The 26854-nt window shown below is 40.1% G+C and overlaps 1 protein-coding gene across 2 annotated transcripts in view; it reads left to right on the forward strand.

Moving 5' to 3' along the window:
• The window catches only part of FOXN3 (forkhead box N3), a 131777-nt gene extending 108415 nt beyond the window's left edge, over positions 1-23362 (forward strand). The window contains exons 4-6 of one of the 2 annotated variants that reach the window (XM_059819611.1): positions 979-1044; positions 10876-10984; positions 22668-23362. In XM_059819611.1, the coding sequence (XP_059675594.1) occupies positions 979-1044; positions 10876-10984; positions 22668-23217 (725 nt within the window). In that variant the 3' untranslated portion in view covers positions 23218-23362. The remainder of the gene's footprint in view (positions 1-978; positions 1045-10875; positions 10985-22667) is intronic. The other variant, XM_059819612.1, reaches the window with a different exon arrangement.
• Positions 23363-26854: the final 3492 nt, after the last annotated feature.

Genomic DNA, 26854 nt, shown 5'->3' on the forward strand with positions numbered 1-26854 from the left:
CTCATTAGTCATTCAGTTTAGCAGCACAGAGGCAGCAGTCAGCCAGAGTGTGCGTTTTTATGTCTGCTTCAATTGCACACTTCATTTATTTGGACATGGCATAGGCGGCTTTCTCTGTCACGCGGCATCACTGCACGATTAGCAAGTTGCGCCCCAGGGCAGCTGGGACGCTTTGCTGGGGCAGATGTTCTTTTCAGCTTATTCAGTGGCCATTCTGGGGTTGTTTACTGTTGTCATAGCTACCTACATTTCCATAGCAGCCGAGCTGCTGTGTGTGAAACAAGTGAATATAGTTATAAAAGGATCATATTTTGTTCTGTCTCTACAACTTACCATCTGTCAACTGACTGTTCATGATGGATTCAGAAACCAATTTAAGAATAACAGCAGCCAGACGATGAGTTTTGCTTATATTAAAGTGACAATGGATGAGGATGCAAATAAGTTGGTGCTTCAGTGAAATGCTAGTTTCTTTTTTTTTCCCCTTAACTGTAGCAGTTTGGCTTCCGACACTTTCTCAAACGTCACTGAAATCCTTATTGACAAATCAAAATGACCGAGTGTCAACTTCTGTACTTGCTCAGGTGTAGGTATTCCTTACGCTTTCCCACTCTACTGTCAGCTCATTCCTGTGTGTTGCTTCCAAATTGTGATGTTGCACCTGCTTTCACAGATCCTTTGTAATGAAATCTAAATACTCTCCACAGAACTAAATAGCAAATTCATGAGGCTAACAACGAAGGTATCATGCACACAAGAGTACGGGTTGGTGACATTCATCACTGCACTCTGCTTTATAGTAGCAATGGGATCACATGCAAATTTGGGGGTAAATTCAATGTGTGATCAGCGAGCCCTCTGAATGATGAAGTCTTATACCTTTTCACTGCAGAGATTTGGTTGAACCTATACTTTAGCAGCGGGGGCAAGAAGATTAGCCCAGTTGTAAATAATGTATTTATTGGTTGATTTTTCCAGATCCTGACATTGATGCTGCCACTGCCATGATGCTTTTGAATACTCCCCCTGAGATACAAGCAGGTTGTGAGTAGATATTTCTATAGCATATAGCAACATAGACGTGTAAAGTTAATATTCTCTTTTATAAGTATACAGCGTACCAGATAAAAAGAAGGATTTCATGAAGAAATATAACTTCCCATGTAGACCCTTACACTTCCTTGACTCTTACAGGAGTATAATTTTGTGGTTCATACTACATTCTTTGTTACATGAATAATAGTAATCCATGATCTCTAATGTAAAAGAGAGGTTATTGTTATTCATGGTATACACATAATTGAGTAACATACTATTATCCGTACTGATAGAAAGACCTGGGGCAACAGCCAGGAGAAAGGCAGAGAGAGAAAGAGAGCAAGAGAGCGAAGGGTACATGGCATATGGTTTTGTTTTCATTTTGTTTTGATTTGACTCCCATCGTGTGAGTTACCACAGCCATCTGGATACTTTCCATTCACTCGGGCACTGTTTCAAGTCCTTCCTTGCACACATCGTGCCCGTTTTGCTTTTTTGCTCTGACTGATGCAAGGCAGCAGGCAGGCTCCGGGGAGCAAGGAAAGGTCTCATTTCCTGCCAATACTGTCCTCCTTGTTCTGTGACCAGACCCGAGGTTTTGATGCTGTATATTAACAGAGCACTGAAGGGGTCTTGGCCCCCACTGTAGTGGGCTGTGCAAATAGGGCAGGAATCATCCTGCCCCACAGAGCTTGCAGTGAAGGTATTAGCGGAATCTGTAGAGGAATACAGCCACACAAAAGCAGGGAGTACAAGAAAACAAACATATTGCTGGTCAGCAAGTGCGGTAGTAATGCCAAGTGACAGGCAGCTCTAAAAAATAAAGGCAGAAGTTAAAATAGAAGCCATTATCAAGCCTGTCTAGCATCACCGCTATTGTTCTAGCTCACGCAACCAAATCGAAATTCCAGGGGAAGCCTTGATTCGCACTTTGATACTCTGCCTGAGGAAGAGAGTCAGTTACCATCAAAGCATTTCCTGTGCAGCCGAGGAAAGCTATTGTCAGCCTGCTTTGTGACCCTGCCAGAGAAATGCCTCTTGAAAAGCTCCTCTCAGGGGAGAGCACGATGTACCAAGAAACTGTCTGTTCTGGAAAGAGAGAAGAGTGGTCCTTGTCCTCCTCTCCTAAACAGCCTTCAGGGACTGTGTGCAGTAAAAGAGCGAGCAATCCTAGCTATGTGTAGGTAGGAAAAAGGAAAGATATTATCAGGCAGAGGAGGTTATCATTGGGCTTAGTGGGAAGAATAAAATGAAAGATCTTCAAAGGATCAGAAATTTAAAGAAGCCAGGTTCGTAGGGCAGAGAAAAGGGGAAAAGAAGTTGGGGTAGAATGAGAGTGCAGGGGTGAAAGGGTATGTGAGAGAGGGAAGGATAAATAAAGCAGTATGTGCATGGAAAAGGATGGGGAAAACGCAGAATAATCTGAACTCCTGGAGGAACTGGAGAGCAGGAGAAGATTGCAGACAAGAAAGGGAGGAGATCCATGGTAAGCTGCATGTACTAAACACAGTGCAGATCTTTACCACATGCACGTTTGCCAGCATTGCAGGTGATTGCGTGGAAGTGATTTGGAGACTTGGGCACTGTCATTTCATAGAGATCATAGCTTGCAAGTTGGCAAGTGGCTTATTGCTATTTTAGTTTGTAGAGGTTGCTCTGAGGAAGGAAACTCTAGCCTTCTGCGAGTTTGGCGTATCTCTCCCCCCATGTCACCTTCCCAATGGGCTGTTGTGTCAGGACATCAAAAGTGAGAGGGAGATGAAAGCAGAAAGATGGCTTCTCATTCACATTGCTCCCTCCTTAATGTCTGCGAGTAACAAGGCCTTCCTCTGTGCCTTTAAACTGTAATGCAGGGTCTGCTCCGAAGTTCATGAATCTTTCCAAACGTTGTGTAGAATTGGTGGTGCCAGGAGGAAAGGGCAGAATTTTTTGTCATAACCTCTAAATTACAAAGGAGAAATATGTTTGTGTGTGTGTGAAGTTGGCACCAAGAATAAAGCATGGAAGATACTGTGATATGCTGAGAAAGGGCATGTAGGAACATAGTTTTAATACTTTTTTTTCTTCAGTTTATGGAAGTCCTTGTATTTCATCAAGTTTTATATGGTTTGATTATGATTAAAAAGAAACAGCAAGTGAAACGCCTACTTTCTTCAGTAGCAGCTATCACAAGTTACGAATACTTTGGATTTATTAGTAGCCAGTACATTAATATGAATTCCAAAATACGTGACTTGCATTGAAAACTGCAGGGGACTGGGTACTGGCTGGGCCATCTTGGGCAAGTTGCGTCAAATTTCTGGGCCTGTTTTCCCTGATGGGAATCTAATTCACAGAGAGGACAGAGGAAAAGGAGATGGTGAACAAACAGTAAAGCTCAATTTAGAAGTCATGCCTACTAGCTCAATGAAGCCCATGGTTTAGTTTTGTACAATTGTTAAGATTTTCAATCAACTCTTACCAATGTTTTGAAAGTAAGTGTTACCAGCTCTCACTCCAGTGTAGCATTTCTGACTCTTAAATTAAGAGTGTATCGTCCTGGGCATGTCATTTAGTCTTGCCAAACCATTGTGTTTTGCCATGAATAAAATGGAGATTGGTTTTGGTGGTTTTGCGGTGTCTTTGGACTTCCTGAGATTCAAGTCACTGTACACATTTTAAGTAGCAATGCCTGATTAATTGGTGAGGTCATTCTGAACATTGAACCATTTGCTCTGAGGGAAGGACCAGTAAGGAGGGAGTGTGTGTAGTGTATTTCTGCTGCTGCTACTACTGCTAGTGAAACAACGCTGCGGTCAAAGTGATTGTACTGGAAATCTTGATTTAATTCAAGCAGCTCCTGACTCAGCGATATTATATATAGCTACAAATTCATGAGTAGTCCTTTGCCTGTTGCTGTATAATCTGGGAATTGCACACAAATGTAAGTACATTGCTCAAGCTGAAGTTTAATACTGCAAACAGCTATAAACAGTGCTTACAGACAGGGTTTCGGTAAAAACCAGGAAACTGAGAGTCCTCTCAGCTTTGAACATCTATCTTCTGGTTTTGATACTGCTCACCACTACTCACCCAGGTTTGCTGGAAAGTGGTGGCCTTCAGGAGACTTTGCAACACTGGTTTTGTCAGTGGTTCCTTACAGGAGACTAAAGCGCTGTGGCGAAGATGTTTGGGAAGATATGAGCATGGAGTTTTGCTGGGTGCTTCTTAAAAAGCAGGATTTCCAAGGGTGAGATCAACATCTCTCTGGTTTGGAAATCTTTATTAATCTTTGTCTCAAAGCATATAAAACCCAGAATAGATACATATATTTTAAATTTGGTGGGAGGAGAAGTAATTCCCTGAAGAGATCTACAAATACTGTACCTCTGTAGTTCTAAAATTTACCCTGATGAAATTTGCTTTTTAAGCTAATGCAAGTGGCTTGTATATGTGGAAGATATATTTACAGGAATCAAGACAAAAAATTGATATAAAATTGCCTTAATAACAGACAGAAATCCTCCAAATAGGATCAAATAGAACATGCTGTTTTCTTGGGACATTTTTATTGTATGTGAAACTTGATAACTGCAATGTTCTGTTTGTACTGCTTGTGGACAAGTCAGTTATTATAACGTATTAGACAGCTTCCAGCCTAGATTTTTATATCAGAAAATGATAAATCATTGACTGTAAAATGTTTCATAAAGCTATTTTTGCTGACAATTCTGTATCAAAGTGAAAACTGGGAAAAGACATTGTCATAGGGTTGAAATTTGCATTCCAGTTGCTGGGATTTTTTGGGGAATGGCATCCTCAACTTCTATTAAAGAGGATTTTTTTTTTTCTTTAACTTCAGTGTTTCAATATTAAAGTCATTAAAGTGAGGAAATAGAGTTGGAAAGAAAACTTACTTTTATGAAATAACTTTCTACTTCTTTCTCCCTACTCCTCATATTTTGATCTAGCAGCATGATTTAGTTTGCTGTTGAGCAGTTCCAGCATCACCAAAATGAAGAATCGCTAGCTGTGGTTTTCTACTTATACAAAAAAATAACTCGGAACATTGAATTATTTTTATTAAATGTCCTTAGACAAGGTATGAGTGTGATAGGATTATCAGGATACACTTCTCTCTCCACCCCACCCACCCAATTTTTGTTTAGAGTAAATGGGTTTTTGGATGCATCCTTGATTTGCAGTTTGTTAGGACTACAGACTATGGAATTTAAGAGCTGTAAAATTGTCCTTGAGCAGTAAAATAGAAGAAGTTAGGCAGATGGCATCAAATTTATGCCTGGGATAAGAGAGTTGAAGTGAATAAAGTTACACATTTGGCAGATACCATTTGCTTTTGGCAACTGATGATGTCCCATCAATTATACATCATTAGCAATTTCCTATTTTCAGTTCTTGTAGCCTGAGATAAAGTATTTTGCTAAACACTGCCCTGGAAGAGAGATTGGCAGAAAGAAGCTGAAGCTGACAGATGTTAGCAGAAACTCAGTATCTCTTGTCTGTAATGATTTCTTCTGTGCTACAAGAGATGCGTCAGGGAACAGAGCCCTAAGATAAATGCATGTGCCACATGATAACAGAAGAGGCAGAGAACCAGTCTGTCCCTACAGGATACCTTCATACTCTAATATTCCACTTTTTTAAAGTTCGTTTTCAGTAAATACTATTCAGTTTTCCTCAGTAGTCTAAATGTTGTTTACCTTGAGCTAGACAGTTTAATGAAGTGCATGTTTGTTGCCCAGATGACATAAAGAACATGTTTGTTATCCCTTTCTTTTTAATTTCCTTGATTTACAACAAATCACTGTCAGCGCTGGTATTTCATTTAACTTCCACATGCCAACATTTAACCAAGAAGTTGGTTTCCTTATTTAGTGAGCTGTTGGGGTGTCAGTGTGTCTGAATGCTCTATCCATTGAGTATTTCTTCCTTCTTTTTCATTTCGATTTTGCCGAATTGCTATATTGTGTGTTAGACAATCAAATCTTCAGGGAAGGACACAATCTAACATGGTTTTGATTGTTGCGAAGGTCTTGGATGAGGTTGTTAGCTCAGCTGGATGGGGGAAGTTTGCTTTACCTGCAACACACACTTGCAAGTAAGAGATTATGGATGCAATCTATCAAGGGATGTGATGAAAGAAGTCCGTAGTTTGGGATATTCTACTCAGCTAATGTGCACACAAGAACATGCTCTGAATTAAAACAGTCCTGCACTGGCTGTGGAGTGATCATGTGGCCTTCTACTTATTTTCCACCTTCAGAGCCTGAGTACGGGCTACAAAACAACACTGGGTTTTTGAGGGCTTCTGTTGGATCTTTTTGACACTATCTGAATGTAGTGTTTTGATGGATTCAGATTATGGTATGGTCTCCTACATGGCATTTGCTTTATTGTCTGTTAAACTGTAATGTGAAAGTTTGCTACAAAAGACAGAGACTATTTTCCCCCTTGGAGAATTTCAGAGATGCAGTCTTGATTTTTGACGTTGGATGCATTGCTTCTCTCTACACTTAGCCAGTGGAGACTTGAAATGCCGGCCGGTCTTAACTCAGATTGTGGAATTCCACCAGAGCACCATAGGATCCAAAAATAATTTCTCCGTTCATGCAGCAGATGAGGGGCCGAGTCTCTGTACATGGTTTAACTCTACTCTGGTGGAAGTATTTCCTGGGTTTAAGCTTCCTGAGAGCAGAACGACATCCAATGCTTCTTTGAAAACAGCAGTGATGAAAGCTGAAAGGTGAATAATGATTTTGTTGTTTCAGACTCTTTGCGTTTCACTAGGAGCATTTTGTAAAGGAGGAAACCTTTATCAAAGAGATGCACAGATCTTTTTGCATTGTTTTCCTGAGCTGAGTTTCTCAGACATAAATGCCTCTCGGCACTTGTACAGAAAAGGTGTAAATTACATTTCACACTTCTGCCTAGGAATTGGGAACCATGTAACCTGCCTGTACTGTTGGTTAAAGAAGCATTAGAAAAGAGGAGTCTGGACTGTAAGGTGTTAGTCCAGACTGGCACTGATAGATTATATGGCTTAGAGAAAATTATCTTACCTCCACACCTTGAATCTTCAATCTAAAATATAAATACCTCACCTCCAGGTATGGTTTTGAAACGTAATTAAAGCTTGTAAGGCATAAATATATCTTTGGAATAAAAGCACCACGTATTTTCCAGTAAATAGTCCACAACCCTTCAAAAGTACCAACATGTGATGATAATTCCTTGGATAATAAGTAGCCACCTTCATACAAAAATAAAGTAATTAGTGTCATTTTGAGAAGGATGGGTATTGATGCTTTAAATGCTAAAAGTAGAGATGCGTCAACAGTAGAGATCAGTCTTACAGTGCTACATTGGTTGTGTGGATAACTAGAAATTAATAACTTCTACCATTAAATTATTTTGACCCTGCTTTTCATTTTAGGTTTAGAATACTACAGAAACTAATTTGCCAGCAAGTTGTGGTGGGTTTTTTTTTCTTTTTCATTTTGGTCCCAGATGTTTACTGAAAGGATACGCTGCATCACTCAGCGTCCTTCTTCAGTTGATCCCTTGCATCTGTTTGTCTGTCTGCGTAACTTAATTAGTGATGTAGTGGTATTGCTGCATCATAATTCAGAGAGTTTAAGGAAACAAAAATCAGTAGTAAAAACACTGCTGTTGCAAGCTGAAATAGTTACTGAATTCTGAGAGGTGATTTCAATATACAGAGCTGTGGTGTAATTCAGAGAGAAAAGTTATGGCCTCTTCTGGCACGAATAGTCCTATTGAAGCCGTTCAATGAGTGGTAGCACACTGAACAGACCAGACATAACTGAAAGTGAATTTCATAGGCAGGAATAGGTACTAAGTTGTCTCTTTGGGTGTATTTTCAGAGGACAGCAAACTTCTGCTTTTTCTTTTTTTTTTAAACAGTTGTTAATCCCTGAAGGGAAGGGAAGGGGGAGAGGGGAGAGGGAGAAAGATCTGTGTGTCTGTGTGTGTTTTGAGATGGGGATGTTTTTAAATGTGAAGCTTTTGAAGAGAGTGTTCCTGAATAGCACACCATGACTTGCAAACCTACAAAGGGTCGAGGAAAATGGAGGATGGGTTCAAGTGGGGATGTCATGAGACTTGGCAGTATAGTTTATATATATAGGGGTGCAGAAGAAAAGGAAACTCAGAGAATGTAAAGAAGGAAAGGCATGAGACAGTGTTTTTAGAGAAGTAATGGAGAGGTGAACAGGATTTTTTAAAGAAGCAATGGGAGTTGTCAATAAGGCAGAAAGAGAGGGTAGGAGAGGAGAAAGTTTAAGATAAGTATCAGCTAACTCTGCCAACAGACCAGGATAATTAGGTGACCATGGAGAGAAGAGTTTGGGCATCAAGGAGCCTCTTGCTCTCTTTTTGCAATAGAATTGTCAGTGTGTTTGCTTTGAAGTTTTATATGTATATATATTTAGTCAACATCCATTGCTAAATGACACGTGCCTCTTCTCTGTGTGTATGCATAAATGTTTCATTTCAATATGAAACTCTATGGTTTGTATCAGAGTAAAGAGAAAATTCCCAGATCTCTCTTGGTCAAAACTCCTGGTCCATTTCTTTTAACAGGACTTTGTAAAAGTAGAGAAACTGTACTGTGTTGTACAATACAAAATCTGTCCCTCTTGAAAGCCTGTTGGAAAAGCCATGCCCACTGGAAGTGATGTCTTTTTATTGATCTTTTGATATTTAGCAGTTTTATCTGTTGCTTTGAGTTTACCTGTAATCTGTGCATTTTATTTAGGTTAGCCATATCCTTGAGCAGACTGCTTTTGTTTCATGACACTGGTATTTTGGCCATCTTAAGGTCATGCTGTTGAAACAAATACAATAATAAGTTTGGATTTTGGAGGTTTTAGCAAGATAACATTCCTCTACAGTATCTACAAACCCAAACATCGGAGCATTGAAAGCCTGATAGCATCCCCTGAGTGAAACAGATTTGATCGATTTCTCATAATCTAGTGCTGGAGGAAAAAGTGCACAAAGTAGTGAAGTATAAATAGCAAAAAGCAATTTTAAAATTATTTTGGTCATTGAAAGCTGACCCTAGTTGTTATAAAGTAGGTTCTGTAATTTTAGCCATTTGAAGCTGTACTTAAGCACCTAAATATAAATGACCTATTCTTCAGAGGTGCTCTAAAGCAAGAGTGGGTATAACACAGTGATAGGATTTGATTAGGGGGGTGATGTTCTCTCACCAGCAGGAGAAAGAAGATTATTTTCCCCGGACTAATCTGTGTGGTCTTGAGTGAAGCAAGGTGAGCATCAGGATAGCAGGAAGGGAGGTGTGGATCTGGCTTGGTGTTGATAGGAAGTTGAAATGTACCTCAGCAGCTCAGAAATAATGTCCTTCTGAGCCTGTATTTCTCTGCCTCGGAATACACTAATATTTTTGGGTGTGAGCATTTGAAGTTGGGCATGTGAAGTGTATGTGTTGATTCTTAGGCTGAATGATTTTTCTAGTCTCCCTGTAATTTGTTTAAAAATAAAACTCTGCAGGTGTATATAAAGTGATATGGTTTACATTTATCTTATATGTATTTATGTAATATCTGTACGTTTAAAATGATGATCATCATTCTCTTTTTGGATATTCCCCATCAGGGGAAGTGACAGTATGAATGATGACTTATAGTGAAGAAAAAGTGAGCAAACTGGCTAGCTGTGGATGTTAAAGAAGCAAGTTCAGGTTGAGGCTGTTGAAGGTTACTGTTCCGACCTGAAAGGACATAATAGCTGTGCAAACAAATGGCATTACACATAAGTCCCTGGTAAGTGCCTAGCATAAGGACTGTGTTCAGTAGGTCTGCATTCCACAGTGGAGGAGGAAAATGCTGAGGACCTGCTAAGAACAGAGTCTTCCTTTGGTGGTGCCTTTGATAATGCTTCTTCTGCTGTTACTTCAGCTGGGGGGTTGGCTGCCCTAGGCTGTGCAGCGAACAGAAACGTACCTGAATAGAAAAGAAGTACTCAGTTGTAGGTTAAAATCTTGTTGGCCAGAGCTGCAGTTTTCAATGTACAGCCTGGTTAAAAGGCCGCAGTGAAATCTCTCATCTGTAGTGGCCAGTACATACGCAGTTCAGTGTCAGTGGCATCAGTGAGCCGCGTTGGATGGGGAGGCTCGGCTGTGATGCAGCCGTGTGCTGGAGGCGCATGACTGCTGTCAGGCTGAGTGAGAGAGGTCATCGGTGGCAAGAGAGAGGGACTAGTTAGTGGTATGGAGCTCATGCCTTTTTAGCCTCTTCTCTTTGCTTTCCTGGTAAATCCACATTTGTATTTAGTATTTTATTTTGCAGGAGACAGAAGCCAAGAGATTGCAGCTCAGAAAGTAAGCTGGGATGACAAAAAGCTATGACCTATGTTCTTGCAGTGAAGTGCTTATATTCTGTTTACCTGTGAAGAGTCGTTGTTTCTTATTTAGACAAAATAGTTACATCTGCGCTCATAGCTGGTTTTGACTTTAAGCACATGGATTTCCAGCAGAACGGTGATTACAAAACAAAAGTGATTCAGTTGTACAAAGAATGATCTGCAGCAACTGGGTCAGGCAGTGGCTTCCACAAGCCATGTTATCATTGGTTGCTGTTAATTTTTCTGCCATGAAAATAGCATTGGAAATAGCATAGCATTCACAAGAATTGAGGCCAAGATGTTCAAGGTAAGCAGTGTACTACACGAACCTCTCTAATGTTTTCTCAATTCATTGAAAAGCTTAAGTTCCACATTTTGCTCCTACATTTTTGTAACTTTTCCTTTAAAAGAAAAAATGTTCTTTTTTTGTTTTGTTTTGTTTTTTTTTAGTTCCTCCGGGAGTGATACAAAATGGAGCTCGAGTTCTGAGTAGAGGAATATTTCCTGGAGCCAGGCCGTTGCCAATCAACCCTATAGGAAGCATGGCTGTTGCAGTAAGGTAAGAGTAGCTCATTGTGGGATCTTTATGAAATAAATCAGTATTTTGCAGAGAATGTAAAAGTGTATCTAAGCTCTGGTCAACAGATAACTTTGCCGTTTGCAAATACTTCTGAGGTTCTAAGTGAAATAAAACTCTGCCACCTAAAATTCTTGGGTTCTCATTCTTTGCAAGATAGTGATGGCATATCTGTCTGTTGCACTCTGGTTTGTAAAAAGCAGTTTTATTTTCACTAGCAAATTGCAGGTACTTTGTGGTGAGAACCTCCTACAGTGACGTGTTTTTCTAAGTGCAAATGCTTTTTCATGCTTCTCCCTCCCTCCCTTTTCCTAAAGACCTTTTCCTGGATTAAATACCAGTGAGAAGAATATCAATAATATTAAAGCAAGTTCTGAAAGATATCTAAACATGTAGCTGTCGGTTTGTTGTTAACTTAGGTCTTTGTGAGGCAGTTTCTTTCACTACAGTTTCTATTTCAAGGTTATATGGAAACATTCGAGGGTAAAATGTTGTTTGAAGATACTCATCTTTTTCAGAAAGCAGAGCAGTAAGAGACATCTAGTGATGGCAATAAGAATTGTGGTTCAGTGGTTTGCTTTAATTAAAGCAGTGGTGGTTTATTGGTGGAAGAACAGTTTGCCTCAGGTGTAGCTCCATTTTCAGTCAGTCACAACAGAGATTAAATTTGGTCAAGTGTGCTGCCAGTGCCCTTCTCTTTCAGAACTCTCAGTATCTGCAAAAGCTATTTCAGCTCAGGCAGTTCAGTGTTCTGGGTGGGCTTTCACAATTAGCACTGACCCTGCTTTGCTGGGCTGCTCCCGTTACACCCTCTGATCTCAGTAAAAGGCTGCAAGGCAGTGAAATAAAGTATCTTGACAGCTGCTTATTCCGTTATTATTTACTTGGGATTTTTTTCCCACTTGCTCTTTATTTTTTTATCCCTTTTCAGAATCGGTGTCTTGCCCTTTGGGTGCAGTATTTCCATCCAATAAATGGAGGGAGAGAGAGAGAGAACCTATGACATTTGTGTACTCTTGATACTTAAAATGTGTAGAGGGGAAGACACTAATTGGAATAAATTCCGTATTTTTTGATGGGCAACTGTTTCAGCTGGTTTTCACATTTGCTACGCTGAAGGGATGCAACCCTGAAGATCATCCTCCAGAAGTCTGCAGAGTTTTTCTCCATCTCACTTTACCACAGTCTCGTCTTGCTAGCAGTGGAGGTCAACCGCCTTCAGTAGCTTTGCCGCTGGCTTTAGCCAGGACTTGTATTCTGCTGGGATCCAGAGCTGTGGGACTACTGGATCATTAATTATATATAATTTTTATGAGGTGTCCAAGCTAAATGGAGGACATAATGGTCTGAATATTCTCTCTTGAGTTAGAATAGAATAGACTATTTCTGTTGGAAGGGACCTACAATGATCATCTAGTCCAACTGCTTGACCAACTCAGGGCTGACCAAAAGTTAAAGCATGTTGTTAAGGGCATTGTCCAAATGCTTCTTAAACACTGATAGTCTTGGGGCATTGACCACCTCTCTAGGAAGCCTGTTCCAGTGTTTGACCACCCTTTCGGTAAAGAAATGCTTCCTAATGCCCAGTCTAAACCTCCCCTGGTGCAGCTTTGAACCACTCCCATGCATCCTATCGGTGGATACCAGGGGAAGAGATCAGCACCTCTGTCTCCACTTCCCCTCCTCAGGAAGCTGTAGAGAGCCATGAGGTCACCCCTCAGCCTCCTTTTCTCCAAACTAGAAAAACCCAAAGTCCTTAGCCGCTCCTCATAGGACATTCCTTCCAGCCCTTTCACCAGCTTTGTTGCCCTCCTCTGGATGCAGTCAAGGACCTTCACATCCATCTTAAATCGTGGAGCCCAGAACTGCACACAGTATTCAAGGTGAGGCCACACCAACGCTGAATACAGCAGCATAATCGCCTCTTTTGACCGGCTGGTTCCATACTGTGTTTGGCGCAACCCAAGGTGCAGTTTGCCCTCTTGGCTGCCAGGGCACGCTGCTGACTCCTGTTGAGCCTGCTGTCGACCAGTGCCCCCGGATTCCTTTCTGTAGGGCTGCTCTCCCAATTTATACTTGTGCTCAGCATTACTCAGTCCTAGGTGCAGAATACGGCATTTCAACTTTCATCCCATTAATCATAGCCCAATACTCCAGTCTATCTAGATACCTCTGCAAGGCTTCTTGTCCCTCAAGAAAGTCAACAGCACCTCCCAGTTTGGTATCATCAGCAAATTGTACATAACTGGCCCTAGAATTAAACCCTGAGGAACACTGCTGGTGACCAGTCGCCAGCCAGAGGTAGCCCCATTCACTACAACCCTTCGAGCTCTGCCCTTCAGCCAGTTCTTCACCCAGCGCACCGTGAACCCGCTCATCCCACAGCTGGACAACTTGTCCAGAAGGATGCTGTGACAGATGGTATCAAAAGCCTTACGAAAACCCAGAAAAACAACATCCACCGCCTTCCTTTCATCCACTAGGCAGGTGACCTTATCATAGAAGGATATCAAATTAGTTAAACAGGACTTTCCCTTTGTGAACCCATGTTGAGGGTGCCTGATGGTTGCATTATTCTTTAAATCCCTTTCAGTAGTACCCAGTATAATCTTCTCCATAATTTTTCCAGGGACTGAGGATAGACTAACAGGTCTGTAGTTCTCTGGGTCTTCCCTCACGCCGTTTTTGTAGATCGGAATAACATTGGCTAGCTTCCAGTCAGCAGGGACCTCCCCAGACTCCCAAGACCTTTGGTAGGTGATCGTGCGGGGTCCTGCCATAACATCCGCTGTCTCCTTCAGTACTCTGGGATGAATCCCATCAGGCCCCATGGACTTGTGAACATTCATCTGATACAGCTGGTCCATTATATATTTCAGTGTCCACAAATGGAAAGTCACTGTTCCCACACTCATGGTCCTGCTGGTCCTGGTTTATCTGCATTTCCTGCTTAGACCCTGTTTCATAATCAGGGTTGACTCAAGGAGATAGAACTGTTTTTCCTTCCAGGCCACTTGGAAGCTTCCTTCTGTGTAGACATCCTCAAATTTCTATGCTGTAAGGCTCTATATAGTTAAATTTTATGCATTTTCTGAGGACTTACTCTCATGTTTTTTCCCAGCAGGTAGAGCAGGATCTTTACCAGCTACCTGCTAATGTAGGTATGGGAAATTAGGGATTTTATCCCTCCCTTGCTTATGTTCTTTTTGCTCTGTCTCACAGAAAATAATTTATAATTAGTTAATGCAGACATTTCTAATTCTTTTTGTTCTCTTCTCCAGCCTTAGGCAGTATTAGAAATAGCTTGCTATGAATATATTCCTGGTCTGCATGATGTCTACTCATATTTAAGGGCTCCTGCAATATCCCCTCTTCTAATTCTTGAAAAGGGGGCAGGGGGGAAGAGGCTTTGAAAGCTTTTGAGAAGTTAGGGGACTCTGCAATAGAGCAAGTCCAGCAGGCAGTTTTGTCTTATTTCTCTCAGGGATATTAAGACTCAGAATTGCTTTAGGAAGAAGGTCAGTCTGGATGCATGATGCCTCTTAGAACTGGATCTAGTCCTCTCAAAACCGGATACTTCTGATATCAGTTACTGTAAGAATGACACCCAGTTGCTTGGTGCTCACCCCTCTCCTCAGATACCCAGGGCTAAATAGGACCTGTCGTGTTGAGCTTTCATGGCATCTCATGAGAATAACTTACGCTTATCATGTGCAGCAGGGGGAATTTACCAGAGCATCCATGCAGCCTTCTTCTGTTGCGGTTAAGAGTAGGAGTACTGCTCACATGGAGCTGTCATTCGTGCATAGAGAGAGATGCTCCTGTCAGGCTGGCAGGGGATGTTTTTAGACCTGTTCAGGTGCAAAAAGGTTGATTTCCCCTTCCAGCTTTCACCAGGAGGGAGGTCTGCTGGGCAGCCATGGGAAGGTGATACAGTCTCCTTTTACAATTATCTGCAGAAATTATGTGCCTCTGCCTATATATTGAGAAGCCAGGCAGCTTCTTTCCAAGAAGTTTTTAGTCAAATGTATATTTTCTTGAGAAGAGTTCCTTTGGTGCTCTAAGTGAAAGGCCTAAAACCACCTAAAAAAGGTGGGTTTCATTATTCATATAGGGGACGTCTAGTATTTTCTTGGTAGTGGATCCTTGCATAATAAATTAAACCTCTTAACTGGTTTTCTTTAGTTACCATATATAGGAATTACGGGTTCTTCTGTAAGGTGCTGGTCTTCTGTTGGCACTTCCTTGCTGTCTGAGCTGTTTATTTCCTCAATATCTTAGTGATCTTTGGTTTTGTTGTCCCCCAAACTGCACGTGAATAACTTGCAGTATGCTGTCTTGTTGTGCAGACTGCCATTAATGTCAAAACAGAAAAAGAAAAAGTTTGGCCTTGGGTTAAATTTGCAGTTGTGATTAGGTAGAATGTTTTGATTAATTTGTTGTTCAGAAAGGAGGCCAAAACCATAGCATTGGACTAAGATGCTGAAATCTGTGATTTCTTCAACAGTGTGACTGAATGTATTAGCGTATTTTGTTCCTGCACAAGGTATCGATATGTTGCTGTTCCCATGTAGTTACATGTAATCACTTTATTTTTTATATATAAATTGAATTAAGTGGTTTGGATTAAAAAAATGTACTGGAAAGTATTTAACAAACACGACAAATCCACCACTTTCCATGAATAAAGAATAGCAATTGAGGAGAGCGTCATTATGTTGTAGTGCATTTGGCTTAAATTGCACAAATAGGCCTTTCGTTCCAAACTAATCTACAAATGGAAAAGGCATCCCACACTATTTTTACTTTGAAAATCACCCTCTGGTGTTAAATCTCCACAGCAGAGCATAATTGGATGTGTTTTGACAGTAGCTTTTTATTTACTTTATTCACACCACTTTTAGCTTGTTTACCATCCATATTTTCCATGTTGTGGCTGACAAGTCTAAGACCCACCCGAAGACAGCAGGGGAAAATAACACTTCAAGGCTGCACAGCGTGTAGCATGTCTCTAACATGAGAGCCATCATATATATTTTTGGCAGACCATATCCCCATACAGTTCCCTGAGAGAATCTAAAAGCAAATGCAGTGAGTCTGGATATGCAGAAAAGAAAATACTGACTTACAAAGGTATTAAATGAAAGCAAGCAAAGCCAGGAGTGCCTTACATGCAGCAAGGAGTTGGTTGTGCTTTGAAGGTGAGCTCTTGCTCTTGCTATGTACATCCATTGGAAAATACCTTGTGTTTACTTAGGAGGACTTCTGTGTCCACTTTAGTAGGCAGAGTCTCTATCAAAGTGGGCAATGCATCTGCCAACGTGCATCTTGGCAAGGTGCAAGAAGCTCTATCATATATAATCACCTTCCACTTGAGTAAGGTGTTACCAGTTACACCAAGCCTTTGGAAGAGCCCAAGCTTGGAAGTCGATATAACATTAGAGCTGTTTAAACTACGATTTCAATACATTCAGCAGACAGCCTCCACCATGAGGTTTGTAGTTTTCTTTGGTTATCCATAGTGCATGAGTGGCTTGTGTCTATGTCCATGTCCTGCTGCGGTGCAGTAGACCTACTGAGCCTAAGACTCATCTGCCTGATCTGGGCAAATCCACTGAGATGAGGTTGATGGAGTTTCACTCCACAGAGAATCTCACCAGCTGTGTGGCATAGGTCTTGTAATTTGGTCCAGATTATTCTGCAAAACATGTTTTACAAAATTTCCTTGCTAATTTTTATGTATTAGGCCTTTTTTTCTTTTCCTCTGCCCCAAATGTTCACTGCTACAGAGGCTGCTGAACAGCATTCACACAGGCTCCCAGGTAATCCAGGGTTTATGAAGCTGTGGTCTTCAGTGCTTTTTGTACTGTCTAGGCCATGCTTCCCCATTTTTTTGGTCAGATTAAGGTGCTGCTAGTCCTGGCCCCCGGGGCTTAATGGCCTGTTCAGTGGTCTGTTCTGACGGGAGGGCCAAATGAAAACCCCATCCCATAACACTAGCCAGCAAATGTGTGTCAGATGGAGGTGAATAAGGGGGAATAAGAGTTTGCAGCCACCTTGGTGGGAAACATTAAGGAGCGGGTAAAACCTTTAGGATTTGGGAAGACCTAAGCAGAGCCAGTCCCAGTAAAAATGCTTTGGCTGGATTTGCCATTCTCTTTGTTTGTTGATGCATCAGAAATGTCAGGAAGGGAGGATAGTATAGACTGCATTGCTTAACTGCCTTTTTTAGCTCATATTTCCCCAGAATGAATCCAAGCTATTGTTTCAGGCTAGTGGAAAACTTAGGCAAAACTTCTTTATATGCCACTTATGCCTAGGTAATAGGTTAAATTACTTTTGGTAGTGCTTGCTAGAAATACTTTGGTTTTTTAAATTATTGCAGGTTTAACATAAAAATTAATGGGAAATTACTTAGGTTTTTTTCCTTTTTTTTTTTCAATTCTCCTTTCTCACCAAACTTTCATAGCTTCTCAAGGAATTTCACAATTATCTGTAAATTGCAAACACAAGCTTCCCAGTGAATTTCCCTAAGTAAAAAAATTTTCCATTCAAGTTTCCAAGAAAAAATGTTCCCTCTTCCTAGGGAAAGCAAGTGCATCCACACTGGCAGAGCTCCTGCTCTTCCTTTATTTTGGGGGGGGGGGGGGGAGCCAACCAAAAAACAACAAAACACCCCAAAATGAGACACTAACAAACCTTATCTACTTCTTCATGAGTAGATTTTAAAATATCTATTCTTCTTCTGATATTAATGCCACAGTTCATTGTGCAGCTCCTGATCATTGGGACATGAGAAGAATTGAGTTTTGCGCCTAACTTTATTTGAAGATGGAAGATTGTTATTTGTGATCATTTTAACTTTAAATTTATAGGGCGATTACTAGATTATTCTTCAGGCCTAGCTTTCATTATGGTGACTTTATTTCTCGTGCTGGCTTTATTTTTGCGTATTTTTTCCTCCCTTGAAGCAGCCATTCAAGTAGTGATTAAATGAACCAAACATAAGTAACGTGTACAACGTAGATGCCGAAGCATAAGTAAAATTATGTACTTACGTTATCTGTGAATGATGGTTTTGCTTAGGTAAAGACACTGGTAGGTATTTCCTCTTATAAATCTTTAATTGTATATTCTTAATGTTCTTGCTTATTACTGGCATGATCAGCTTAACAAACCCCAAATCATCCTTGTTGCATTGCATTCCCCTTCCCACCTGTAACAGGCAGGATTGATTTATCCTTGGGAGCTGAAGGAATTCTTTAGTAACTAAAGGACAAAAATACTGGCTGACTTGATTATTCTTTTTTGCAAAACGCAGAGGGCTGCATTTGTCTTAACTTCAGATCTGCTGTTGATACTGACAAAGTGCTCTTTCTGCTGGCAGTTCATGACTCACATTTACTGTGGTACTTTGCATACAATTATGCTGTGAAATACCTTTGTAAGAGCTTCTATCAATAGTGTAACTGACTTCTTGTTGCTGATTCTTAACTCAATAACCCCTGATACAATCTCATCATACAGTAAGTGAGCACCACTTACTTTCCATATGCTTGCTCATCCTCTTGTCTGCTGGTATGTAGTGGTTTTAAGTAACAGTTTAACTACCTGTAGCTGAAAGTTCTGACTGTCCTGAATTTCCCTTTGAAATTATGTTACCTATACAGTAAAAAAAAGTTATTTTTCTGGCAAACCTGGAACCTGTCAAAATCCACAGACCCAACTTACCCATGCTACTTTCTTCATATCTTTTAACTGTGTGTTTCCAATTACATACCAAAACTGTCACCTATGCATATACAGTATCTGTCATCCAGAAGGATCAGAGATAGATAAGGTGATATTTAAACTCCACATAGGTTTGCTTTGTTCATCAAAGGAATACACTTGTCTCTGGTGTGGAATACAGTAAGTATTTTTCAGCAAAACTTTTTGCCGTTTTGCAAACAGAATGTGATTACCTATTTTTTTTAAAGCAGTAGAGAAATTTAAGGAAGATATTATCTGCCCTTGGTAAAATGACTGAGACTTACTTTCGTCTCATCCTGAGGAAGACCCCTGTGAAAGGCAGAGGCACTAACACTGTGCAAAGGACGGTATTTCCTTACTGACTTGAGATCCAGCTGCTGTGAGTCCCATCTGGCTGCTGATGACATTAGTAGCAGAACTCCTATCCATTAACAAAGGGAATGGAGTCGGGCTTTCAAAAGTCCAAATTTACCTCTGCAGTGCTTGAGGGTTGTGTCATTGTGCTACAACCAAATTGACATATTTTAAGAAGAATCTGTGCATGCTACTTTTATCTGTATAACTATTGTTAAGATCTCTCAAGCAAATAAAATAGTCCATGTCAGTAGGATGAAAAGCTTTAGAGACTGTCCCATTGACTCTCCTGAAAGGGCAGGCCACTGCTTTAAAACATTTGAAAATACATCAGTTTCTGGAAATTTTGAAATAGCATTCTGAACAAAAAAGGGGGAAAAAATAAGGTATTACTTGAAATTAATTTCCCCTCACTGTTACAGTAAACACAGAATTCTTAAATACCTTTTCTTCCCCTCTGTAATTTAAAAATAATCCAAACATCAGAGCGAGTGCTTGTTTTAAAAATCTATTATTGTTTCAGTAACAAAGTTAGAGTTACAACCAGAAATGTGAGCAAAAATAGATTCAGCTGGCCAAAATCTATCCCCTGAAACCCAGGGGAGTTCTGTCCACTGATCTAGACTGAACTAAGTAGATCACAGATTAATTTCTTAGTGAGTATGTGACTGTATAAGAGCAATATAAAGCTTTAGAATGTCTGAGAAGCGCATGCGGAATATGAATGGTTTAGATACTAGTTTATTCAACTCTTATTAATCTACTGATATCAATTATAAGTAATTCTTCGTATCATATGTTTGAGCTATTGCGTATCAAGATACAAATCAGATTAATTTACTTTCAGGGTACATGACTTTTGATCTTGTGAATATCCTAAAACACTCTGCCTGTATAATTCATTTTCATTTCTGCGGATATCCTTTGCTAATTCTCTCCTTGACCTGCTTTCTCTTCCTTTTTTATTTCCCCAAGCAGAACTGGTTGGAAATCTTTCAAAATGTAAGTGACAACCAAAGATTTTTATGAGATGCAAATGCTACCCATTTCCTGACCAGTTCCACCATAGATGCCTTTCTTCTGAAGTGTGTTGGTATTTCCTCCCATTTTTTTAAGTTATTTCTTTTTATCACCTTTCTGTGGTCTTCTGTTTTTCTTTGTCATCATCCGTATTTGCAGTCGCTCCCTGTGGGATGCTAACCCCACATTAGTACACCTTCCCCCGGGACATTGCTTCTGTAATCCCTGGGCCTTTCATTCTATTTTTCCTTTTTTTTGAAAGGCCTGGGATCTGGAATAAGTCCCCTGGGCAGAGCTTTTGAATCCAAATTATGGCCCCTTTATGTAAAAGCAAACACCAGAGACTCAAGAGCGGGGCAAATCAGGGATGTCTTTTTGGCATGTGGTTGCTCTGCTCCATGGAATTGTAGCTTTCCTTTTACTGATAGTCTCTCAATACAAACTAACAAATAGGAGTAGATCTAATAACATGAAAATGGGCATCTTGATTTAAATCCTATCTGTTAGAAGCCTTGTTCACTAATAACCCAGTCAGTAGGAATCCCATTTGAGGTCCCACCTATTCTGTCCTGTGTTTGTTTCCTTGGAGCAAGAATTCATTGCTATTTTTAATGGAAAATTAGTAGCACGTGATTTTTATTGAGCCACATTGCTCTGACTATTAGCTGCCTAGTAAAATAAAGAAACTTTAATTTTATGCTAATTTATGATAATTTTAACATCTTTAAATGTAAATTTACCCTAAAAATGAAGAATCTGTCACTTAAAATGCATCACATGCTTCCTCGTAATGACTGATCTTAAGGACTTGGTTATAAATTCACCTTACAACTAGTTTAGTATGGATGATTTCTTCTTTTAAGCATTTGGCATCCTCTAATGACAACCCCTGCAGTGGCAAACCATCACAGAGTCAATGCAGCTGGCTTGCTGCACAATCATGAATGACATTGCATTTAGTTATTAATAATTGAAGGAGCTTTGTGTATTCCTTCTGGGTTCTATATATAATTTATGGATCATAAAGTTACTCGAAAATCTGGGGGAAAATGAATTTTTTGAGCAAAAGAGGTTGGCAAGTGGCTTTCTTTGCTAATAACTGGGCCTTCTATTATATACATTTCTTTGAAAATACTGTAAATAAGAACATTTGGAATGACTGATTAACTTGCTACCTTCTAGCGTTGTCCTGTCACTGGTTCACAAAAGCCTGTTTCAGCAAGCTCTACAGACAAGAGCATTTGGATGAATAGAACGGTGGAATTGTATACCACTCTCATATTTTCCACCTTTCAGCCTTACCTTTCAGAAATGGATAATACTCTGCTGTTTCTTCTGTAAAGAAACCAGATGTGAGGTGCATTCCCTGAAACCTAAAGCACGTTCACATTTTTTAAGTAGAAGAGCAGTAGTATCTGGACATGCCACTGTGCCATTCCTCTGTTTAGTGTGTGCATTTAAGAAAAGTTTTTAATCCAACACTGGTGTGAGTGTGCAAAAGCACTGTAGTGATAGCATGAAGATGGCAAGACTAGATTTTAACGCAGTTTCTCATGTGATAGTTTAAACTGTCTTGCTTGTTTTGGTTTTTTCTAACTGATAGAGGGGTTCAAGGCTGGTGACCTGGTGGGTGGCAATGATGATGCCTTTACTCAATGATGAGCATCCTCCTCTCCTTTTTTTCAGCAGGAATTAAGCATTGCACAGGGTCAGTCCCTTCTTTAACAGACTTGGAAATATTGTATTCTGTATTTTACAGTCAGTGGCAATGCTCTAATATTTTCCAGTGCAGAAGCGGACACTGTTAGTTTTTAAATATATTGTGTTGCAGTAGTTCCTACAGCACCAAGTGCCATAAAACCAAAGGGGAAAATGACAACTTCTAGAGCAAAACCAGGTATTTTTTTTCTACTGTTTGTTTTTAAACACGTTTTAATACTTTCTTGGCAGCTAGTGGCTTAAGATTATATTGTTTTTAAGATTATTCATAAACTGATCACAATCAGAAATGTGATTGGACTACTACCTGGGTGCTATACTTAGTTGCTGCCTATGTTGGAAAGAGTCCTAGCTGGAAAAGAGTCTCTGAGAGGAGGCAAAGAAGTACTCCAGAAAGCTAGTGTCTCTTCCCCACATTTTTGATAGTATCATTTTATATGAAAAAGGGGAGAGGATATTTATGCAACTCATCAGAGTTTATTTAATATCCAGTTGGTAAAATAATGGGGATTTTTTCTTTTTAATTTTTTTTGAAGTGTAAACTTTTAGTTGAAACGTAAATCAGGACTGTTCAGACATCAATTATTTGTGACCATTCCCTACTTTCTCCTGCCTCTTGTGCTGTTACGTGTCTTTTGATTTGTTTTATGTGTGGAGTCCAATCCACAAGCAATTTGAGTCAGGCATTGAAACTGGCCTGCATGGACATTACTTTGATAGTCATAATTTTAGATTATCTGTCAGTTGACTTTATATCTTTTGCACTGAAGCAGGATCACATCTCTGTGGCTTCTAAGACTGCTTCAAATTGTTTTTACAGGAATGGAATAACAAACTGCCGGATGCGGACAGAAAGCGAACAGTCCTGTGGCTCTCCAGTTGTTAGCGGTGACCCAAAGGAGGATCACAACTACAGCAGTGCCAAATCTTCCAACCACAGGAGCACATCACCTGCTAGTGACTCCATTTCCTCTTCCTCTGCTGATGACCAGTATGAATTTGCAACTAAAGGTAGCCAAGACAGCAGTGAAGGAAGTGAAGTTAGCTTCCAGAGCCACGAGAGCCATAGTGAAACAGAAGAGGAGGACAAAAAGCAAAATCAGAAGGAGACCAAGGATTCTTTAGCTGACAGTGGGTATGCATCCCAGCACAAGAAAAGGCAACATTTAATGAAGGTGAAAAAAGTACCAAGTGACACACTGCCTCTTAAAAAGAGACGTACAGAAAAGCCCCCTGAGAGTGACGATGAGGAGATGAAAGAAGCAGCAGGATCGCTCCTGCATTTAGCAGGAATTCGATCCTGTTTGAACAACATCACCAATCGGACGGCAAAGGGGCAGAAAGAGCAAAAGGAAACCACAAAAAATTAGAACAAATCAGTGATTTGTTTGAACTTACAAAGTTTTGTTTCAGCACGTCAGGTGAATTCTAATGATTTGTGGCAATATCAGCAATTTTTTCCTTTTTTGTTTTTCTTTCTATTTGTTTTTGGTTTGTTTCTTTCCCTTTTTTTTTTTTTTTTGGACCCTTAAGATTTTTATTTTTAAAGGAGATTGAAGCCATAGAACTCATACTGACACTCAGCTAATTTACAAAAGCTTTTCATTACCTGAAGACAAAAAGTTAACAAACAAAAAAAAAAAGCCAAAATCGCCATTGCTTTCTCCGGCTTGTCAAAAATGCATGGTTGAATACGCAGTGACATCAACATTAATGTGATGGGGGTAAAATTGGGCACTTGGAAATCCCTCTTATACTAGAAGAGCTGTGCATAATTTAGTAATTATTCAGGCCTGGCCCTTAAGAATTTTTTTTAATGGCCTTACGATTGGGTTAGAAATGAATGTGAATAAAGAGATTTGGGGGAAAGAGGAGGCACATACTTCTCAACACCAAACCAAGAACCATCTAGTGGCACTTGGATACGTTGTGCCATAGAAGTCTTTGGACAGCCACTGGTGGCAACTGCGCAAACCGTAATGCACTTTTAGTGCTTCACGTACTATATGTGGCCCATAATGTGAAGACTGATAACTTTAAGTTTGGGGAAATTTGAACTATGTATGCAATGGGTTTCAGTGAAATAACAAGAAGAAATGGGGGGGGGGGAGGCACTGCTAGTAGCATCGTTAATCATTGAATTCTGTCTTCTATATTAAATTAAAAGAATGTTCAAAAAGCCATAAGCCCGAAGATTGGCACTGCGTGCAAAAAATAATAGTAATAGGGAAAAAAAGCTATGTCTTCTAAACTGCCTGAGTGAAAAGCAATCAAGTCTAAGAAGTTACAGTAGATATTAAGGAAGGAAATACATTAGAATCTTTTTCTGTGGATCAAATCCTTGATCTAACTGGGGAAACAAAGCTACAAAACCTGCCATTAGTAGTATTCTGTATTTAAAAAAAAAAGAAAGCATATTGGTGAACAGTAAAATTCAGAAGTTCAACAAAAGAGCTCCTACACTGCCCTCAGAAATGAGTGTGCAGTTACTGTCAGTCAGGATTCATCTGTGCAAAAATGACAACAGATTTCCACATTGAACCAGCGTAGCCAGCAGAAGAAATTTGATCCACATTGCATGGATTCCTTTTGGGAGGGGGGAGACGAAAAGCAAACAATTTTTTTTATTCAAAGATGACGAAGTTCTTGTAAGGTAAATAATGTATTTAGCATGAAGCATGAATTATTTTCATATAAATATAGAAAATAGAGAAAAAGGCTATGCCTCTAATTTTTAAGCCCTTAGGCTTAGAGTTTGTTTTTTTGGGGTTTTTTTTGTTTGTTTTGTTTTGTTTTTGTTTTGGTTCTTTTTTGTTGTTCTTGGGGGTTTTTTTGAAGCAGGTGTTTAAGGTTTAACCTTCTTCAGGGACAAACACTGACTGTTGGGGAACTTACTCTGCAATATTAAAAAATAAAATCTTCATGCTCTGGTAGGGCTTGGATGGTTGAATTATACTGCCTTGTCTGCACATTCAGCCCCCCTCTCCCTACTTCTGTTTAAAAAAAGAAAAAAAAAAAAGAAAAAGTGTGTCCTTTCTTCGTCTGTACATGTGTAACATGACGCAATAATCTGAGGGCAAATTTAGTAGTGAGTGTGTATGACAGAATCAAGAGAATAATGGGAGGTGAATTGAGGAAAACTCTCTGATTTGATTCAGGAATAAGTAGACAAGAAAATAGCTTTGCTAATTTGCCATGGGAAAATGAAGTTAGTAAAGAGCCTTACTGAGGGGTCCAGAATAAAAACAGTGTTACAGAGAGTGTGATTCAAGTATAGTGCTACTCTCCTGGTAGTGACGACTATTAGATTGGAGATCCCTACAGCAGAGGGAAGATGTGAAATAAATAAGACAGTCTATCTCACCTGGATTAATGAATTTGGCATGAAAAATTCTACACTTAGAATATCCTAGAGGCAAGAAGAAAATCCTAGGAACCAACCACTTAGGAGAGTGAAATGGTCTGTTTCTTAAAAAGAATACAGGTTTATGTTTATCCCTAACAACTGTTTCAGGCAGCAGTTTCACCAAGATGAATCTAGTTTATGAAGAGTGAGTTAGAGAAGGGTTTGAATTCCCACTCAGTGGAGTGACCTAAAAATTGCATTTGGAGATGCCCGTGGTGCGTGTTCATTTAGGAGATGGAAGGACTGAAGGGCAGGCTGGTCTGGACCTGTTCCTGTGCTCCACAAGCATTTTGTCATGTAAAGAACAGGGCAACTCTGGGAGCAGCACAGCCAAATGGTGCCTCTCCTCCCATCTCCCCCAGTCTGTCCTGGGATCCAGGAGCTGCCTGACATCTGCCAGAGCCCAGCACAGCTGCCAGCTATGCAGATAAGGAAGGAGGGAGCCAAGGATGGTGCAAGGAACAGCTCTGCGCTCCTCTCAGTTTGCTGGGGCCGATGCATGCAGGGTTGGTTCCCAGTGTTAGTTAAGTCAGGAGTCCATGGATACTAACTTCTGTTGGCTGCCTGCAGTCCTTAAGATAAAGTTGGGAAAAAAGGAAGGACCCAGTCCCTTGGCCAGGTAGCACAGAGATGAATGAGCCATGGCTTTTCCCTTGTGCAATTGGACTGGGATAACGGGCTTCTTCCCAGATCCATGCTCCTTAGAGCCAGAGTCCACAGGCAGTGAACCACACAACCCCTGCACAAGAAAACTTGGTCTTTCATCTTTTTACAGACTTTGGGGAGAGTAATTTGAAATATAAAATACCATAGTCAGTTTGCCAGCAACTTTGCTCATTAATGCATAGTTGTACCAGCTCAGGAGTGGTTTAATATTTATCAAAAAGCAACACTGAAAAGTCAAATTTAGCGGCAGAAAATAGACTCAAACCATGGCTCAGCCATCTCTGTCCTCCAGAGGAAGCGATGTGGTTGTGTGACAGTGGCCAGATTCTGTCCACAGTCATGATACTAATTCCAGAGCAGCTTCACTGATTGCAGTCTGTCAGTGCAAATGAGATCAAGTGTCTGCTGAACAACAAGTACCAGTCATTAATGTGGACTCTTGGTGGCTAAATGTATAATTGTGACTAGTATTGCTCACCTTAGAAAACAGTCATTTTGTATAAATATCTAATTAGGCAGATTACAGATATATATATAAAAAAAAATCTATCTAAGACTTCAACAACTCCTTGTATACTTGCTGGTAAACCTAAAACATTAGCAAGCATCTATTTTCATGTAAAATTTGTTGCTCCTAGTGTAATCTGCTAAGGAGGTATTGTTCGGTAGGAGTTTACAAAGTTATGTTCAGGAACCAGCAGTTTGGCTGAGGGCTAATGCCATCAACAGATTACTTCTGGAGTTTAAAAACAACTTGTCCTTATTGACCCTTACTCTGACTATTGACGAGAAGGACATAATTTGGATTTGCATAAAATATTTAGGAGTCACCTTTGAAACCATTTTTGTGCCTGGCTAACAATGGCAGCTTTGTCAGAACTGGTTCTACTCCATCAGAGAAGTTCTCTTTTTTTATAAGAATTGAGACCGATTTG

Source organism: Gavia stellata, chromosome 7 (assembly GCF_030936135.1).
Source record: "Gavia stellata isolate bGavSte3 chromosome 7, bGavSte3.hap2, whole genome shotgun sequence".
Classification (NCBI taxonomy): Eukaryota; Metazoa; Chordata; class Aves; order Gaviiformes; family Gaviidae; genus Gavia; species Gavia stellata.